This window comes from Vigna umbellata, chromosome 4 (genome assembly GCF_029865625.1).
Source record: "Vigna umbellata cultivar VRB3 chromosome 4, Vumbellata_1.0, whole genome shotgun sequence".
Lineage (NCBI taxonomy): Eukaryota > Viridiplantae > Streptophyta > Magnoliopsida > Fabales > Fabaceae > Vigna > Vigna umbellata.
In genome coordinates this window covers 55,065,497-55,086,338 of record NC_142168.1, presented here as the reverse complement: position 1 = coordinate 55,086,338, position 20,842 = coordinate 55,065,497, and the positions used below count along the sequence as shown (strand labels likewise).

The 20,842-nt window shown below is 34.8% G+C and overlaps 2 protein-coding genes across 3 annotated transcripts; one reads left to right on the top strand and one right to left on the bottom strand.

Moving 5' to 3' along the window:
• The first annotated feature begins 3,761 nt into the window (after positions 1-3,761).
• Positions 3,762-7,388, top strand: LOC124829273 (protein SINE1-like). 2 transcript variants are annotated; one of them, XM_047302744.2, is made up of 3 exons: positions 3,762-3,917; positions 4,446-5,784; positions 6,626-7,388. In XM_047302744.2, exons 2-3 carry the CDS (start codon positions 4,453-4,455, stop codon positions 7,112-7,114), a joined length of 1,821 nt encoding a protein of 606 aa, XP_047158700.2. In that variant the 5' UTR covers positions 3,762-3,917; positions 4,446-4,452; the 3' UTR covers positions 7,115-7,388. The 2 variants fall into 2 exon arrangements, with proteins under 2 accessions (XP_047158700.2, XP_087968641.1); XM_088112515.1 differs by lacking the exon at positions 3,762-3,917 and adding an exon at positions 4,017-4,037.
• A 433-nt stretch (positions 7,389-7,821) lies between these two features.
• NDF5 (NDH-dependent cyclic electron flow 5) lies at positions 7,822-10,632 on the bottom strand. The gene is made up of 3 exons (XM_047302743.2): positions 10,032-10,632; positions 8,768-9,193; positions 7,822-8,201 (listed from the first exon to the last, which is right to left on the bottom strand). The coding sequence occupies exons 1-3, from the start codon at positions 10,551-10,553 to the stop codon at positions 8,001-8,003; spliced, it is 1,149 nt and encodes a 382-aa protein (XP_047158699.1). The 5' UTR covers positions 10,554-10,632; the 3' UTR covers positions 7,822-8,000.
• Positions 10,633-20,842: the final 10,210 nt, after the last annotated feature.

Sequence of the window (20,842 nt, the reverse complement as noted above, 5' to 3'; positions counted from 1 at the left end):
TTCTTTTGGTTTGTAGCGTCTCATCCACATTTATCCTCCCTTGTCCTTGGCCCCATTTCACCCATAAAAGACCTTTTGATTTGAACATGCATGTGTTTGAGTGTTGATATTGGAGGCTTGCCAAGTCTGTTGTTGCTTGCTTTCTTGAGTGCATTGAGTGACATTGATTTACCCTAAACACTTGAGAGAAACACTGATAGTGCATCTGTGAGGTTTTGTTACTTTTGATTCACCTCTTGAGCTGAATAATCATTTTGCCATGTCTTGAATTGCTTGGATGATTTCATGAGTATCTGCTTTCTCTGATTATGAGTTGGAATTGTCTACTTCTTTTCTCTGTCCAGATTTCGTGAGGACTGTGTAAATTCTGTTTGTTTCCTTGCGAGTCTTTGTTTTCTGTGTTCTAAGTTTGTGTCATACCCTGGATGTCCTTTGAACTGTTCCCTGATCTGCGTCTTGATTTTGCCCAGGAGTGCAAAAGACTAAGTGTGGTCTATTTTGATGAGTCAATATTTTCTCAATTTCACTTAGCTTATTGTACCGAATTTAATAAGGGAATTGTGCTTAAATGTCCAGTATTTTCCCATTTTTCTTAATTGTGCTTAATTTGATCGGAAATTCAAATTTTAATTAATTTGAATTATTTGAGCTAATTATTTGCATATTAATTGTAGGGAAATTTTTGGAAATATAATTTGGGACATTTAGAGGGCCATCACATGATTCAAGACTTTCCACAAAAGAAGTGTGCACAAAGGGTATTACGGTGATTTTATTTTTTGGGCTTATGAGAGAGGGGTGTTTCATTATTGGAAAAAGGGTGACAACCAGCAAAGGGGGGTGTCCAGAGAAGCTGCCTAATACATTCATTTTCCAGCAGCCTGCACACGGGATTCCAGCATTCCAGCACGCAGCCTTGTGTCCAGCACGGTCACGGCCCAAAGCACACATCAACACACGCGGAAGCAGCTTGGGAATGAAAGGGGGTGCTGGAAGAAAGAAAGGCACCGAGCTGGAAGGGGACACTCGTATTTTGGGCTCTCTCGGTTTTTGAAGAGGAGCAGAATGGGTTGAAGAAGGGCATCACTGGGAGGATGAGCTCCAGCCGACTGGAGTGGCACTTTACTTTCTCAAGAATGGAGCTGGAAGAGAAGGGAAGTAGCAGCGTGTAGAATGGAGCACGGTGACTGATTATGGAAGAAGTGAAGCGGTGATGGAATGAACCGAGGAGGCTGCACGGCTGGAAGCATGAAACGATGATTGAAATAAGCATGGAGCAAGTAGATGGACAGTTGGATGGAGAATGAAGCAGTAATGCGTGAGAGAGCCACCGAGAGGATGGAGGGCCACGGTTAAATGAGTTGCGTCAGCAGGAATCAATTTTTACTATTTCAGTTTGCTTAGAAAAAGATAGATACTTTGGTTGATTGTATGGTGTCTTTATTATTTGGTCTTCTTTATTTTGAATACAATCAGCTGCTCATTTTTTTCTTAATTCCATCGTTGCTTTTTAATTCACGAAAAATGAATTTATGCTTTAGTAATTTCATGTCCAAGTTATAGATGCTTATGTTGAACGTTGTTTTTTTTTTATTATTATTCACGTCAAAGCTTTCTTATTTCTATATTGCACTTTAGTTTTCACACACACATTTTCCATTTTTTTACTCTCGGTCACAGGAATGGATGGGATTCATAGTGAGTGGGGATGCACGGTGCTTCAATTGCTTTGGGAATGCATTTACTTTATTTGCTTGAGTGGTGCTGATTTACTTTCTTGGAAGGAAGCACAATTTTATTTTCTTTCTTTGGAAGCTCTCGGGTTGCATGATTCTCTTTTGTTTTCCTTTAGCTCTAAAAATGTCTCTTTATATGGTGTTGAACATTTCAAGTTAAGAGCATTGTGTGTTCTGTCATTTATTTCTTGCATGTTAACTTGTTCACACAGCTTGCTTTAGGACTATTCAGTTTAATGTTTTCATTCCCTTTGAATGTTTTCAATTATGTTTGGTTGTATTTAATTTCCAGTTTTAATTTCGTTTATTTATAATCACAAGAACACCTTCAAACCCCCACCTCACTACGTGTTTGACCTAAGACTCGAACCACAATTTGGTCCTTGAGAGACGACCTAGGAGTCACTGCCTAGTCTATACTGCATTCTTTTATGCACAACTTTTGTTGGGAGGTGCGACCCTTCCATCACTTCTCTAACCGAATCCATGCTAGGGAGGGGAACGAATGGGAACCCAATTAATATCGCACCCAACAAGGAATACACATGTATAACATACTGAACCAAGTGTACATAATCCAGCGTCTACCGATGAACATGGCGCTTGCAGCTTCGTTGAACATGGCGCCTGCACCTCCACCACCAAGCTTGGAAAGAAATGCTCCAAGGGAACCGAATAACGTTGTAACCGAATACAGTGTGAAACGCTAGCCCAAACACAGAAGGAACCGAATACGAACTTTGGGAACCGAATACACCATTCCATATAAATTCTTCACACCCTTAGAACCGAATACGGGTGGAGGAACCGAATACACCTCCAACAAATTTTGTTTCAGCCATTGTTATTCATCTTCTTCAACTTCAAACTCCTCTTCATCTTCAACCATCATCTTCATATGGCCATCAACGTCATCTACCATAGACAATGCTCCTTCTTCGTGATCATCTTCAATGCACTCAACACACAGATTACTATGGTGTTTTTATTATTAACGAAGGAATCAATTATTAGATAGTTAGAATAAGTTATGTATTTAGCTTCAGGACTCGAGCATGAATTCTGTAATAATTCAAGAGTAAATCAAATATTGCACCGTAAATCTCTCCAAATCTTTCCATTCTCACGAGTGATCAAAAATTTATGGCTTATTTCGTCCTCATGTTAAGAGGTGAATTTCTGTTTAGTATCCGGTTTTAAAACTGAAGACATTAGGTCCCTATGTTATGAAAAGTGTATGAATAAGCTTTTGTCTGTTAAGTTGACAACAACGACGTTAAGTCCATGTTGATGTGGTCGTACTTTTCTCTTCTTTCTTCTGCTGTCCAGCTTTTTTTCTCTCTTGTTTAGTTTTTTCTTTGATGATTTGTTGAACTTGTTCTTTCTTTGTGGACTTTATTCATATACTTTTCATAACACAGGGACTCAATGTCTTCATTTTTAAAACCGGATACTAAACAGAAATTCATCCCTTAACATGGTGACAAAGTAAGCATTTAAGCCAAAATTTATACATCCCACAAATCGCAGCAATCCTTCCTCGCATTTCGTCTTAAATGAACACAACAATCAACGCATTGCTCACAAATACCCGCATGATGTTGAAGTGAACACAACAATAGTGATAGTGCTGGACATGTGTTTTTATTACATTACAGGTAAAACTTCTAGTTTTTCATATTTATAATAATTTTTTACATGAAGTAATATTACTAAATAATTAAAAAGGTAGCATATGTTTACGTAACATTATTTAAATAATGAAGAAATATAATGTAGGGATAGTCAAATAAAAATACTAGGTGTAATCCAAAAAATCCTAAAGAAACTGTGAATATAATTTTATTAAATAAAAAAGTGTTGGACGGTATTTTTGTCCGGAATGGGTTTTAATTCGTTGTGGGACCAGGAATGGAGGGACGGCGGTGGAATTTTTGAAATGTTTTTGAAAACGTAACTATTCAAATGAATGAATAATTCACACCTTCCAAGAACGTTATAAGCCAGAAATGTAAAAATAAAAGGCAAGGAACAGTTGTCATCATTACACAATACCTAAAAACAAGCTCAATTTGAATTTGAGTGAAGAAGCCCTTTCGTTCTGAAACGTTTCTACCACTCTGTTACCATTATCTCCCTTGCACTGTCAAGTGCACTCTCTTGCACTCAGTTATACGACAGGTGTTTTTTAAATTGAATATTGCAATTTTCTTTTGGTTCAGTGCTGTTTGATTTACACTTGGAAGCTGGAATATGCCTTTCTTTTGCTCCTATTTACTGTTGGTATCCTAAAAGATAAAGGTTGTGTTTGTCTTTTTTTTTTTCTGTTTGATCAGATTCAAGATCACAAAGAGAGTAATTAAGTTTGCAGTCACTGGGGGGTTTTCATTCCTTTTCTAAGTCGTTTCATTGTCTTGTTTGCAAGATTAATCATTTTTGTGCTGTGAGACATTAATCATTGTTTAGTTTATCATTCACTTTGAATTTTGACTGTCCCAGTTGTAAGATTAATCCATTATTCTTTTTTTTTCTTGAAAATCCGTGAACTTTGACTCAAATTGTTGACGTAGTGAACTGAGGTGGGGTGTGTTTTCTGCTGTAGGGATATCCAAAATGAGATGTATATTTTTATGTGTTTGCTCATTGTGGTTTTGTAATTGTCTGTAGTCTTGTTATTTGTTTCTTATGGAGTTGTTTTCTTTGTTTTAGCTCCATAATGGGAAGGAGTTTGAGTCCAATGCTCCAAAGAGAGATCCAAAATCTTGACAAAGATGCAGATAGCCGTAAATCTGCAATGAGAGCATTGAAGTCGTATGTGAAAGATCTGGACATGAAGACAATTCCTATCTTTCTTGCTCAAGTTTCCGAGACCAAGGAAACTGGTTCTTTGTCTGGAGAATTCACAATTTCACTGTACGAGGTTCTTGCTCGGGTTCATGGAGTCAAGATTGTTCCCATGATCGACATCATTATGCAATCCATAATTCAGACCTTAGCTTCAAGTGCAGGCTCTTTTCCTCTTCAGCAGGCGTGCTCAAAGGTGGTTCCAGCCATAGCCAGGTATGGAATTGACCCCACAACACCAGAAGAGAAGAAGAGGCCAATAATTCACACTCTTTGTAAGCCCCTTTCAGACTCTCTCTCAAGTTCTCTAGAGAGTTTGGCATGTGGTGCAGCCCTTTGCTTGAAGGCTCTTGTGGATTCAGATAATTGGCGTTTTGCCTCAGATGAGATGGTTAATAGGGTTTGCCAAAATGTTGCTGCGGCATTGGAGGGAAAGTCTACTCAAACCAATTCACACATGGGTCTTGTTATGACCCTGGCGAAGCGTAATGCTTTGATTGTTGAAGCCTATGCTAGATTGCTCATACAATCTGGATTGCGAATACTAAATGCTGGCGGTGAGCCTTTGGAGGGAAATTCTCAGAAGCGGTTTGTAGCCATTCAAATGGTGAACTTTTTGATGAAATGTCTAGATCGCAGGAGCATATTTTCGGAGGTTGAACAGATAATTGAGGTGATGGAGCTGGCTCAATCAGACAAAATGGCATATGTCAAAGGAGCTGCATTTGAGGCTTTGCAAACAGCCAAGGTGATTTTGACTGATAAAAAATCAAGAGGTGTGAAGATTCCTGCTTCTGTGACGGGTTCAAATTTCAGTAGGAAAGACTTTATGGAGGGCGAAAGTTTTTCCGGTGGAGATTGTTCTCCATCATCTATTTCCCCTGAGTCACGTACCAGTACCTTGGACTTCTTCAATGGATTTGCATCCCCTGTTGGGTCTCCCATTTTAACTAGTTTGCCTTCTCAAGACTTCTACGAGCGAAGGAGTGTGAATAGGAAGCTTTGGAGTCTTGAAAATGGAGAGGTTGATGTGTCCCTCAAGGATGGTTTGTTCTCAAAGTCAGGGCATGGAAATGCCTCTTTGGAGCACACTATGGATCATGAATTTTCTAATGGAGGGGGAGATTTAACCGGAGAGTTTACTGTTTTCACGCACAAAAGTCCTTGGCGTGGAGCGCCTAGAACTGCTAGCAAAAGTCCTCGAGTAAGTTTATCAGATATTAATCAGATTTTATTAAAATTCTGTTAATAAAATTGAATATGATGTAGGGATAGCCTCACAGCCCTCACTCACAATTTAACATTTACATGTACCCATTTCCAAAATGTTTCTTTCCTTCCCTTGCTTTGTTAACTTGAAATGGTTGAAAGTCATATTGCATAACCAATTCTTATAGTTTATGGAGCTTTTATATTCTCAAATCCCTTTTACTGTCTGTACTGTACTTTGCCACGTTAGACTCTTCTATTATCTGTCCACTAGTTAAATGTTTCTAGTATTAGATTGCTTTCTACAAATATTTGTTAACATTTCTTTTTAAAATAATCATAATGAAGAAAGTATGACCCAACGAAGATATTTTGTTAGTCATTACTCCTTGAAATAATTTTATCAATGGTATTGTTAAGGAGTAAAATTTTTATCAATGGTATTGTTAAAAGAAGAAAAAAGCTAGACATAGGAAGAAGAACGAACATATGTTTTATTGTGATGTACTATTCCTTATACTCAGTTTAATTTATACCTTACATATACTTAGCTTGATGTTTTTTAGCCTTTCGTGCCCCGTTTAATATTGTATTTGCACAAACATCAGTGCTTCATTACTTAGCTTAAGTTTTTTCTTTCCATATCAGTATAAACTTTATGTAAACATATTTTTTAGCAGGCTATAAAAGCTGCCAATTTTATGGCAGTACAGACAAATCACATTTTATTTGTTAATTGAAACTTTAATGATTTCCTATGCTGGTATGTTTATCATTACAATAACAGTTCTTTTTGTTCCGAAGAGCTAACAGATTGTCCTCGTTCCTGTACTCAGAAATCCCTCACGCAGGAGAACTTCAAAATTTTTATGACTCCTAGAAAGCTCATTCACTCTCTTCAAGACCCAAATGATGAGATTTCAGATTGCTCTGAGAAACCGAATAGAAGGATCAAGAGTCTATCATCAGGCAATATTATGTGGAGTCCAGCATCTTTTTCAGAATATGATCAAAATGGTATTGCAGATCACGTCAAGTGTGATGCTAAAGAGAATGGAGGCTTATACTGTGATGATCAGTCTCAAGGTGGACCGGAGTCAGTCTCATCAACTGATGACAATCCTGTTAACTCTGATATGCAGAGGAGGCCTTCCGAGGTTGGCCCTGATAGGGGAAATGGTACTGAAACAGTGCTCGTGGGAAAGCCATTTCAAAAGACTAAGCATAAATTAGTTTATGGCATTTCTTTTGCTCTTCTTGCAATAGCAACTCCTTTACTCTGGATCAACAGTCAGGATGAATGCCATTTTCTTGTCCCGACATAATGTGCTCATTCTAGTGTCTACAAACTGATAATTATGAGAATTATATAATTTATATGAAAGTATTACCTCATTCCAACTAAATGTTGGGAATCTCAGTGTAGAAATAGAAGATCAGTATGGGTATACCTAATGTACTTTTATTTTTTCTCGTAGAGTCCCAAACTTTTGGCTGAATTCTACCTTCCGGTGGACTGAAAGCTCATGCTGTATTTGGAATTGAATGGATAATTTGATTCAACCAAAATTAATATAAATGATGGTATATTAGACTAGACATGGATATATTTCTTTTCATTTTTGTTTAATATCTGAAGTTATGCACTTGTTGAGGTTTTTCTGTTTGCATGAGAACGGTAGCTTCTAGACATATTCGGTGGTTAATTTCTTTTTTGAATAAGATAAACAGAAGTTATATTAAAAGACACGACGCAAAAGTAATTAGTCATGCCAATACATTTGCATCACGTTTCAGATATGAATAAAAATTATGTATTAGCATGCATAAAGGCATACACCCTTCATAATTTGTATCCAGAAGACAATATAATATATATATTTTATCACATGTTCTAAGCTTTGTAAACATACGATAGGATTATCTTAATTTTATCTTTATATTGGGTGATTAATTTTATCTCTAGAATTATTTTTAAGTTGATTAACTTCTAGAAGAGATGAGGAATATAGAACAAATTTATCATTAGAAATTGTACAAAACTTCAGGGCATTTTGCATATGGAAAATAATATATTAGTGTTGCTGTTTACACGTTGTCAGTCTATTGTAATCATCAATTTGCATCGCTGCCAGCAAATAAAATTTCAAAAGGACACCTAAATTTTACACATAATGCTTATGTGTCTTTCTATTCATAGCAAAAGCAAAGTTACGCATCAAGATTTGGATTATATATAAACTGCTCACCTTTCCATATATCTTGAGGACTTACAATTATTGGTTTGAGGATGGAAGCTTGGCCTACACATATGTAGGAATATTTACTGTAAATTTCAACACGTGAGCCAGGACTGAATAGATACATTTCATCAAATCCGCTTCTTCCAACCGACACTGAGTTTCTTCTACCCTGATGAAACCAATTGTTTTGGATGAGCTACTATGAATAATTAAAAAGGTTGAATAGGATTTTAGTCTTTAAATTTGGATGTAAAATTGAAATTGATTCCTGTTTAAAACTTTGATATATTTTAGTCTCCAAACATTAAAAATGAATAGATATAATCATTTTAATCAACTATATTAAATTGTTTTTATGTGTCAAATACATTTTAGATGACTTTTGAGTTGTTTATACTATTTTAACACATTCTAGTTTAAATGTTAACTTAAAATATCATTTAACAAACTTGAAAAAATAATCTCTTAAAGTTAAAAAGATTATATCTATTCATTTTTAAAATTTGAAGACTAAAATATATTAAAATTTAAAAGAAAAAACGAATTCTAATTTTAGGTAGCAGTTCGGGGACTAAAAAACATTTTTAATTCTACTTAAAAGGAAACAACAATGCAGTTTACTTATATATTGTTGAGTACAAACAAAATTCCACATCGGATAAAATAAGAGATGAACATGAGTTTATATACACATGAGTTTATTTATTCCACATGTTGTGAATGATAATTACGTACCCTGTCAATCAAGGTGAAACTTCGCGGGGCTTCTGTGTATAGAAGACTTAGTTCCTCACTTAACTGCTTGTAGTTGTCTATTTCTTCATTATATACCTGGCTACCTTTCAATCCATTGTTCTGACTTTTTGTACCCCATTGAGGAAATACTTTTCCAGAGCCTTCTCCTTGGCTTGAATCTTTAGGACTCAACATAAACTCAGATTCAAACAAGGGTGTACTACAGTAACTTGATCCTTCTAACCCTATTGCATAAGTTGCTTCTGGTGAGCTTAGTGTCAAATGACTCAGTATTGACCCTGTCATCTGAAGGGGTAAAGACCTTCTGTTTGAGATTTTAAGCTGTGAGTTTAAGGTGTCTTTTCCCAAAGTCACTATGTATTTTAAATCAATCTTGTCATCTGGTGTTCTGGTTGCTAATTCTACCTGCATGAGATATCCGCAAGATGCCTTAAGTAAATAGTTATTATTACAAAGAAAATGTAAGAACAGAAAGGCGCTTAACATACATATTTTTTTTAGGATAAATGAATTGGAATTATGAGGAAAAATTAACTTAAGTATCTATTTTGCAACGCATGGAAACTTGATCACATGGCATTAACCAAGCTCCAAAACCAATTTTTCTAAAACAAGCCAGCTTTAACTCGTGTGATAATCCAAAGAGAAGTTTCTATGATGGAATCAAGTTACAAACAATGAATAGAACAAAATACAAATTTCATCAAATACACTAATAGTGTAAAGAATTATCACACCATCTCAATCATAAATTCACACACAAGGTGAATCATTTTACTTTTATAATAATCACTTTACGAGTCATATTTACAAGGGTTAAATATATTTTTAAAGTCTAAATTTCAACATAAAATTAAAATTTGTCTATATTTCAAATTTTAATATATTTTGGTTTCCAAATTTTAAAATTGAATAAATATAATTCTTTTAAATTATAATAACTTAATTTTTTTTATTTGTTAAATAATATTTTAGACTAACATTTAAGTTGAAACATGTTAAAACACTTTAAACAATTTAAATTCATTCTAAAATACGTTTAACACATTAAAAAAAAATTAACGCAATAGGTTAAAATATTAATTTATTTTTAAGTTATGAGAACAAATTAAATGAAATTTTGAGTAAGATGAATTTTGAAGACTTAAAAACATATTTTATCCTATTTAGAATTATCTTAATTGATTCAGAATATAGATATATCTCTTACACACTCTACTGAGTTACTCATAAGAAAACAGACCTGAATGGATTCCCGTGGTTTGCCATGAATCTTATGCAGAACCCAATTTGTTGGAGACCAAGAGAGTTCACCATCATGATCAGTTTGAAAATTGAAGTTTAAAGACACCCCACCTTGAATTAAAGGATCACCATTCTCTCCCTCTGACACAGAAGTGTGGAGCAATTCCACCTTGCCCCCATGCCACATGAGGGCCTTGTACGAGGTGATCAATCCACTTGGCAACATCATGGTCACAGTGCTTCCATTTCTCAGCTCCATCTTCACAACACAACTGCCACAAGCTTCTTCAAAGGTGACTCCATGCCCACTGAATTCCTCTTGCAGGTACTCAAAGTTGATGGGTTGGTAAGGAACTGAAGCCACTGCAGGGAGAGGGAACTCTCTCTTGCACTGCTTCTTCTGGGGAATGAAACTGGCATAAGTGTGTTGTGGAGAAAGAAGGTTTGTGGCAGTACTAAGAAAGGGTGTGGGAATGAAACGAGTGGAGCAAAAAAGTGAACTAAAAGCCATCATGGTCATGCTGCTATTGGCATTGACGACCAAGAACACAACATTTTCTTATTCTTCTTGGCAGAGCTAAAATTTGGTTTACAAGAAGATAAGGTCATAAATTGTATAGCCTTTGTTGTAGTCTCTTAGATATTTCAAGATATTTTAGTAGTATTTGTCCCTTTCTAAACACTTATGCCTTTTTTTTTGTTTGTTTCATTTTACAATTTTAAACTACAAAGGGTGATATTTAAGAAAAAATAAATTAAACTCATTTTAAGCATCATAGTATCTCAACTAACTCTGTTGATAGGAGTGATATTTATATTCATCAAACATGATTTTAATATTTATTTTTATCAAACACTATTAAGATAGTTACATTATTTCTCTTGGCATAGTTTTTGTCCTAGTAAAATTTTGTTGTTTGTGTGATTTCTTTTTATTCAATAAAATAACGATGTGATGTCATGTTATGATATTTTGTTGAATTTTGGATTTATTCAATAATTAAATTTTTCATCCATCTCATAGTTTTAAAAGTTATAGACTATCATGTTAATTATCAATTTATTTGATAATTAAAATTATTAATTATCATGAATTATGAATTTTGAATTTTGAATTTTAAATTAATAATTAATGTTTTATATAAAAGTACTCATTAAAACAATTGTAACTTTAAAATATTTAAATATATCAAATGATAAAGGAACTTTGTACAAAAACAAAGAATTATGTAACTAATTTTTTATTATAAATGAAAATGTGGAATAAGGCCAATCATTATCAACCCAAATAGATATTTTCAATAAAAAAAAAAATTTGAGAAATAATTAATTAATTATTTTGTATAACTTAATTGAAGAGAAAAATGACGTTTTTTTGAAATTAAATTAAAGAGCAAGTAACTAGGCTTAACTTGCGCTTTTAAATTTTCTTTCTCAATCGTGGAAAAAATTGTAAGAGTTACAAAAACCTTTGGTATTATAACATGTGTGATACACAATGAATGTTACATATATAACGGTTATTTCTTTTAGCACTTTCATACATTCTTCCTACATTTCCACGGGTGTGAGAAAAATTAAAATCATCCATAAATTGAAAATATTTTGCTATATAATTAAAATTATATTTTAAATATGCAACTCAGAACTAAAAGAATTATATTTAATTGTATAATTTGTAAATATATTCCAACATATATTTCAAAATTTAGAGATGATAATTTAAAACATTTTTATACATAATATGTTTTTAATTGTATATTAAAAATATATTTCAAATATATTCCAACATATATTTCAAATATATTTTTTGGTTCATCTTCTTTCACTTCTCACTTCTGCAATTTCGCTTTCAAATGGGTTTTCAATTTTTATTCTCTATTCTTGATTTACAATTCACAGTTGTTTTACTCTCAACTTTTGCATATTGCAATATGTTTCATTGATTGAATTTTATTCATGCTTTTATTTCATTGATTAGACACTTAATTATGGTAAAATTGTTTTTTGTTTTATATTTTTAGACCGTCTATTGAGTTTTAAATAACAGTCTACGGAATTCAATTCTTGAAATATTCAACATCAAACAAGGAAACATGTTAACTGATTGTTGTTTAACAAGTTGTTTTCTATCTTGAATCTTTAAAAGTTTTCAATTCTTGATTAAGAATTGTATTCTTTTAAATTCAAATTATGGATTCATCGCATTCAAGATTGAAAGAGACTTGACGATGGTTCCTGTATGGCGTTTTGAATTTCTAGATTGATTCTCTTAGGTTTTAATGCATATCCATTACAATTCCATTTTCCAGTTCTATTTTTGTTTTATTTTAGTTTCTGTTCTTATTTATTTCTAGTTTTTACGATTTTTCCTTCTTTTACAATTTTTCTAATTACTTTACTACTTTCAATGTAGTTTTTATCCTGTTTTTTATTCTAATTCTTAATTGTTTTATTTTATTCCATTTCATTACTTAGATCATATTCTAGAAAGTCTATTCTTACATTCATTTGTTTATTGATTCAATTGTTTATTGTTTTCAGTATAGTTTGTTACTTTTTTTACCCTAGTTCTTAATTGTTTTCTTTAATTCAATTTTAGGGCTTAATTCATATTTTTAATTGTATGCTCTTTACATAATCTAGTCTTTATAATTTCAGTTGTCTAATTTTTACATTTACAATCTCGTCTTTACATTTTCTGTTACTTTGTTACTTTAATTCCAACTTTTTGTTGCATTAAACCAAATTCCCCTAATCCTATTCTGTGTAAGAAAAAATATTATACAAATGAATCTTCTTAAAATGCGTTGTTAGGATTCCACCTAATTTAACCTCTATATTACATTTTTAATTTTTTTTAAAAACTCTACACGACTAGGGTTTATCAGTATTCCAAAATTACATTATTCAAAAGTTTGAAAATATATTACTATGTAATTCATAATATATTTTTGAATTATGTAATCTAGAATGTATTTCCAAAAATACATTTTGTAACATCCCAAAAATACAGATAAACTATATGATAGAATGATTACAGTTAATAATAATTCAGATCAGTCTTAAAATTAAAAAGGGCGTACGGTTATGGCCGAACGGCCTTACATAAAGAGTTACAAATTTAAGCCGTTAAAGATAAGCAACCCTGACCGAACAGTTTACAAAAGAAAATACCGAACGATCATACTTAAACAAAGGGAAGATGATCGAACGACCACCTTACTATATCTAGACAATGGACTGAACGTCCTACTGACTTCTTCCAAATTTTCTTCTTCCAGCGCCTCTTCCAACAGCTCGTCTCCTTCTGCTCACATCCACACGGATGATCATTGCAATGACAAGGACGGACGTACAAAACCAGACACGACAGGAAAACACAGGGTAAGCTTATGTAATTTAATTCATGCATAAACATACATTTCAAATAATCCAACACCAGATAAATTTCAACGTACGTATCATACAAAGCCTATTACTAGACTGACTGTCCGGACTGTATGAAATCTGTGTAGCTACAGGCGTTCGTGCACCCGAGTGATGTAGTAACTGTAATACTCTCATCAGTTGCCACCCGAGGTTAGTCCTATCTGTCCAAAGTACCCCTAAGGACTAGGACCTCCTGTCGTTCCCACACATTGGCCTACCCTCCTCTACGTGAAGACGAGTACCCACGGAACATCAGGATGAACAGCCAGCTTAGCATTCCCACAGTCATACTTTACAAATTCAATATTCAAACATAAGTCGTTCCACCCCAGAACACTCGTTCATAATTCCAACACATTTCATTCATATCATATTCTCCTCATCTTCCATTATCAATCATCTCAGTTTCATCTTTTATTATCAATCATTTCAATTTCCTCTTTGTTCAAAGATTTATAAAGACACCAGATACCGAACGTTCAATCCTCACTCAGAACAAGGACTGATGGACAAATTTATGATCACCAAAATATGATGTCACAAACTTGTTGAACAATCGGCAAGTATGACCGAATCGTTTCAAGTAATAAACTCGGTAAGACCAAGTATCTTTCTGCCAAAGGACTCACGGCCTAGTTTAGTTGTGTGGTTCGTTGATTAGCTAAGACTTAAGAACGAAATATTTGAAGTTTAATATGCAAAACAGAAAATAAACATGTATGCATGAGATTTTGATCAATGGCAAAAGCAAAAGACAAGCACTTTCAATGAAATATATATATGAATATGTTGTTGGGGATCAATTTCATCTTATCCACTCTCATATATTTTAGGAATTCAACATTCAAATCATCATTGTTAATGCCACTCTCTAAAGTACCTTGTCAAGAAGGCCTATCCCTAATTACGAGTTCATACGATTCCTAGCATTCCTAATAATTAGTTCTCTTAGCACAGGAGCTTAACGACAACCAATATAATATTGGGAGTAATTCCCCGGATCTAGACTTCCCCGTACGTTCCCGTATCGACAAAATCAATAATCATGCATTGAATGAGTTAAACAAAGCAAGCATTAAGCAAAGAGGAAAAACCCTAACTAATGATGAAAGAAAGCATAAATCTTAGATTAAGATGCAAGCACAAATTCCATATATGAGAGCTTCAAAAGATTACATTGATTCCCCAACAAACATACAAGGTTTAGTTCACCATATTCATGGTGAACCTAGATGAACAATAATGAAAGAATGAAAGATAAAACCCTAGAAAGGTGAAGAGGTAGCTTGAGCATCCAAGATCCTCCTTCAAAGGGGTGGAAGAGTTTGTTTCTGCCAAAGATACCAAACCCTAAGACATCTAGGTCTTTAAATAGGACATAAAAATAATAGAAAACGGGTCCAAGCCCAAACAGATCATAAAATCGCAGAAAACTGGCCCAAAACTCGTATGGTTGACTTTTTCCGTATTCTGGTTGACTGGTTGACTTTTTGGTTGACTGGTTGACTTTTCTAGTTGACTGGTTGACTTTTCTGGTTTCTGGTTGACTTTTCTGATTCCATCTCTCTCTTTCTTCACTTCTTTCACTAAATTCACCTTAAAACCTGCACAAAAACACTGAAATCAAGCATAAACCTGTCCAACTCTCTTATTTTTGAAAATATGGATAAAAGCATGATTTCAAGCTAGTTTCTAAGTGTAAAGGTTGCTTTTTGTGTCAATTTTAAGCATGAAAATAACAGTTTTTCAACTGTTATCACAACCCCAAACTTAGAACTTTGCTTGTCCTCAAGCAAACAAGATGTAGCTCAATCTTCAACCAATTCATATGATGGTTCACTCATTCAAAAATCCTCTTTTTCAAGATAAGTAACAACTTCACTCAAACTTATGACCAAGAGTTCAATCAAGATGTGCACATGCTTTAGTGTTCACAAAGTCATTTAAATTCCAACAAATGCTATTTTTCATAAATGATCAATCAATTAAGCATGGATGTTCATGTGCTTATGGAATATTTCCTCACTAGGTAAAGTGTTTCACTCAACACACAAGTGTATAAGAGGTAAAGTGTTTCACTCATTCACTCCACTATCACAATGTTACATGAATCAACTTTGCCTTTCATTTTACCACAATCAAAAACATTCACAAGCATGCATCATCACAAGGACTTTTCAATGGCTTATAATGTGGCTGGGCTAACAAGAAAATTGGTTTTTCTGGATCACAAAATCCTTGAGTTAAGAGAATCATAACAACACAATTATTCTTATTCATTCGTAACTTTCTTTTGCATTTGCATTGAGCTTTGCTTCTTTTTCTTTTCTTTTCTTTTTTTTTCTTCTTCTTTGCATATTCTTACTTTTTAGCTCTTAGCTCAATGCTTTTCCTTTTTCATGTTTTCCCAACAACCCCAAACTTGAACATTTAACAATACCACACAAGATCTTCTACTTAACTCAAGGTAAAGATTTTCAATCAAGGGTTTCAGTGTATGTTCAAGGCTAAGGGTTCAAAGGATAGAACACAAAGTGTTCTCTTTTAGTGGGCTAACTTTATGAATTTGGCCAATAAAAAGGGTTCCAACAAACGGCCTGGGCAAAGTCATTCATGCTTTCAAAGTAATAGCATTCAATCATACCAAAAATTCTGGAGCTCAAAACCTCACATATAAGCTCATTCACATTTGACATACACATCCTGCTTAATTTCACAATCACAATCATGATATCCTGCATTTGTTCACAAAGCTTGTGAATCACCTGTATAAGCATTTTATGTGTACATCTATCTCAACATCAATCAATCACTAATCATCATCAAGCATTACTTATCACACAATCACAGTTAATAGCAAACCATCATAACAAACCATGTTTCCAATAGAGTACATCAAACCCTAATCTAAAACAAAAACATAAATAAGTTTAGAAAACTTAAACCAACAAAAGCATAAGCATATGATAGCATTCATCCGTAAATGCTATCTCAGCTCCTCATCAATCTGAGCTGTCCTCTGTATCTTCCTCTTCTTGGATCTTATAGTCTTGATTCTTTTTGCCCGATGAGGAGGCCATCCCTGCATCAAACATAATTCACAAATCCAAAAGATACATTGTAAAGCATTAGTAAACCACAATGAAGAAATCAGCCCCTTCAATGATGCTCTCTCCCAACCCCAAACTTAGATGGAAAACTAGTGAGCAAGTGAGTGGAAGGGAGATTTTCTAAAGAGGGATGAGGGAAAAGTTGTAGAGAACCTTTGAAAAGGTATGTAGGAGTGTGTGTGCAGAGAAGAGCCTGAAAATAAAAGCATTTGCGCAGCTTAGGGTATAAAAATACCCTAATGGGCTCGGGTTCCGCTAAAGGGTAACCAAAGCCCACTCTGCGATAGTACCGCTCAGCGGTAATTTGCCGCTCAGCGGCACTTTCGTGAAGTGCTCTTCTCCTTCTTTTCTTAACCTACGTGCCTCCTAGACATGCCCCTCACTGGTTCCCTGCAATTCAATGTTTAAAATACTTATGCAAACCCTAACTAAAATAACACAAACAATCAATCAACTGGGTTGCCCCCAGGTAGCGCTTATTTAACGTCACGAGCCTGACCCAAAATCCACCAACACCCATCAGTAGGTGTTACAACTTACCAACACCCATCAGTAGGTGCTAAATTTTCTCACCAACACCCATCAGTAGGTGTTACAACTTAGCATCCTTTAGTAAATGCTATGTCAAACTAGCATCCTTCAGTAGATGCTATCTCCAAAAATAATGACAAAGTAATGTTCAACAGATTAAAAATTTACAAATCAAAGAAAAATTAAAAAGTTCTTAAATCCACTGGGTTGCCTCCCAGCAAGCGCTCTTTTAACGTCATTAGCTTGACCCAGTCAAGCTCAAGTTCCTTCTTTATAGTTGATGTTGTCATCCCACCAACTCCTCAGCTGTTTCCTGTGAACTATTTTGGTCCTTCTAGAATGTGGAGACTCTATCTCTATCATCTCCTTCTCTTTAAAGCCCTTCACAACCCACAACTTGTTCTTGATTCTTAAAGGTGTGCCAAGTTGGAGTCTTCTTTTCTCCCAGTCATCAGGAATTTCTCCTCCTCGTCCAATCTTTTCTTCCTTGTGTACCTGAAACAACAAACAATGGTTACCTGCAACCTTGGGATTTTCGTCTTTATGGCTAGTCATGTGTGCATCTTGAAATGCAGCTTTATAACTAGCTTCCTCCTCCTGTGCTTGCGTCTCATTTTTTAAGACGTCTACAACCACTCTCTCCTCTCTGTCTTGGAGCACTACTATACATTCATTTACATCAATGATAGCTCTGGCCGTTTTCATAAACGGTCTTCCAAGTATGATAGGTATCTTCTCTGTCTCCATCTTCATCACCACAAAGTCTGCCAAGAACTGAAGTTTGCCAACACAAACTATAATGTCCTCTGCAATCCCACATGGCTCCTTTGAAGATCCATCGGCCATTACTAGATTAACCTTTACAGGTTTCACATTAACATTGCCGATTTGCTCCAGTAAAGAGTAAGGTATCAAGTTAACACTTGAACCTAAATCAAGAAGAGCTTTCTTCACCCTTTTCTTCCCTATGGTGCAAGGGATAGAAAAACTACCTGGGTCTGTTGCTTTAGGAGGGAATGGCTCTTTTTTAACAGTTATACACTCCTTTGCTTCATCATCTCTACGTCTTTTCTTTGTAGAGATTTCTTCATTAGATTTAGTGTAAACCGTAATTTGTTGCAGAATCTGTTCCCAAGGTGCATCATTATCCACCATTCTGAATAATTCTGTGAAGTCCAGTTGTTTCCCTTGATGGATTGGAAAAGGAAAAGTGCTTTTGCTCTCTATTTCACTTCTCCATTCTATATCTAACTCAACTTTCTCATCGTCAACACTCTCTACCACCTTGCACTCTTCTCTAGGGTTAACCTCAGTATTAGCCCCAAAATTTCTATTTGGCCTTTCTTCCACCTGTTTGGTGATCTGCCCCATCTGAGTCTCCAAATTTTTGATAGCAACTTCAGTGCTCTTTTGGGTAGACTCAGTTTTCTGTATGAAATTGTTGAGAGTTTCCTCCATCCTCATGGATCTTTCATTAAGCATAGATAACTGTTGCCATAAGGTGGGTTGCTGTTGCTGCTTATTATATTGACCAGCTTGCCCAGTTTTTCCCTTGACCAATACTTGGGTGTGGTTTCCACCCCTGATTGTAACTCCCCTTGACGGTACTGATTGGTCATGTAGTTTACATCCTCTACGGCTTCAACTGGAAAGGCACATTGACCATTGATATGGTCGCCTCCACACAATTCGCACAACTGGGTTTGTACCTGTGCAGCAGTTTTCAACTCTTTGGGTAATTGTGCAAGAGTTTTAGTCAGAGTCTCCAGCTTTTGAGTTAGAATTTTGTTTTGAGCTAGCAGGGCATCATGTGTCTGTAATTAGAGGACTCCTTTTTGCATAGGAGCTCCTCTCTCATTGTGTAGCTCATTATCACTAGTAGCCATGTTTTCTATAATCTCTGTTGCTTCCTCTGGAGTTTTCCATTTAATATTGTCTCCTGCTGAGGCGTCCAGCATCATCTTGGTTTGTGAACCAAGCCCTCCAAGGAAAGTTAAGACTACTTCCTGATCTTCAAAGCCATGTGTGGGTGTTTTTCTTAGCAAGCTTTTGTATCTGTCCCATGCATGCCCTAGTGATTCTTCCATACCCTGCTTAAATGAAGAAATCTCTTACTTGCCTTTTGTCACCTTAGATTGTGGGAAGTACTTGTTTAAAAATTTTGTGACCACTGCTTCCCACTCTGTGAAACTTTCTTCTGGGAAAGAATTCAACCAAAGGTTAGCATTGCCTCCCAATGAGAAAGGAAACAAGCTAAGTTTGATAACTTCGTCTGGCACCCCATTAATTTTGACTGTGTTGCAAATCTCATTGAAGGTAGTGAGGTGCTCATATGGGCTTTCATGAGATAACCCATTAAATTGGTTGCTTTTCACCAGTTGAATCAGTGCTGGTTTGACCTCCATATTAGCTGCATTGACTCTAGGTCTAGCTATACTGTTAAAGTGCTGAGGTCCAGCTATATTGGTGTAGTCAGCAAGAGTTCTTCTAACATTGTTGTTCTCCATATTTTCTGTGCTATGAACAGAACCTTGTGGTGGTGATTGTAAGAGAGTTTCTGGAGAAGGGAAAAGTTCTCTAGATGTTCGGATTCTTCTCCTCCGTCTACTCTCGTCTAGACCTTCAAGCAGAGGTTCTGTTGTTTTCTTGCTCCTTGTTCTAATTGCTTCCTGCATGCACAAGAAAACAAAACCCTAGAAAAGATTTGTTAGCACAAAAAGATATAGGAAAAGATATAGATTCAGAAGATAAAAGATTCAGAGGATAAGATAAAATAAAATAAAATAAAATCTAATCTAATCAAATAAAATAAAATCAAATAAAATAAAATCTAATCTAATCAAATCAAATAAAATCTAATCTAATCAAATAAAATAAAATCAAATAAAATCAAATCAAATCAAATCAAATAAAATAAAATCAAATCAAATCAAATAAGATAAAATAAAATAAAATCAAATCAAATAAAATCAAATCAAATCAAATCAAATCAAACCAAATCAAATAAAAACCGAAAATAAAAACAGAAATTCAAAATTTAAGTCAAAGATAATCAATAATCACACAAATTAACTAGTTAAACCACGAGTCCCCGGCAGCGGCGCCAAAAACTTGATGGACAAATTTATGATCACCAAAATATGATGTCACAAACTTGTTGAACAATCGGCAAGTATGACCGAATCGTTTCAAGTAATAAACTCGGTAAGACCAAGTATCGTTCTCTCAAAGGACTCACGGCCTAGTTTAGTTGTGTGGTTCGTTGATTAGCTAAGACTTAACAACGAAATATTTGAAGTTTAATATGCAAAACAGAAAATAAACATGTATGCATGAGATTTTGATCAATGGCAAAAGCAAAAGACAAGCACTTTCAATGAAATATATATATGAATATGTTGTTGGGGATCAATTTCATCTTATCCACTCATATATTCTAGGAATTCAACATTCAAATCATCATTGTTAATGCCACTCTCTAAATTACCTTGTCAAGAAGGCCTATCCCTAATTACGAGTTCATACGATTCCTAGCATTCCTAATAATTAGTTCTCTTAGCACAGGAGCTTAACGACAACCAATATAATATTGGGAGTAATTCCCCGGATCTAGACTTCCCCGTACGTTCCCGTATCGACAAAATCAATAATCATGCATTGAATGAGTTAAACAAAGCAAGCATTAAGCAAAGAGGAAAAACCCTAACTAATGATGAAAGAAAGCATAAATCTTAGA

What these genes read in the sequence shown, in the direction of transcription:
- NDF5 (XM_047302743.2), bottom strand. Translation starts at nt 10,553, where the DNA reads ATGACCATGATGGCTTTTAGTTCACTTTTTTGCTCCACTCGTTTCATT. An exon ending in AACCACGGGAATCCATTCAG is followed by an intron (nt 9,194 to 10,031) that starts GTCTGTTTTCTT and finishes TATCTCATGCAG; the next exon opens with GTAGAATTAGCAACCAGAAC. An exon ending in GTTTCACCTTGATTGACAGG is followed by an intron (nt 8,202 to 8,767) that starts GTACGTAATTAT and finishes TGGTTTCATCAG; the next exon opens with GGTAGAAGAAACTCAGTGTC.
- LOC124829273 (XM_047302744.2), top strand. Translation starts at nt 4,453, where the DNA reads ATGGGAAGGAGTTTGAGTCCAATGCTCCAAAGAGAGATCCAAAATCTT. An exon ending in CTGCTAGCAAAAGTCCTCGA is followed by an intron (nt 5,785 to 6,625) that starts GTAAGTTTATCA and finishes TCCTGTACTCAG; the next exon opens with AAATCCCTCACGCAGGAGAA.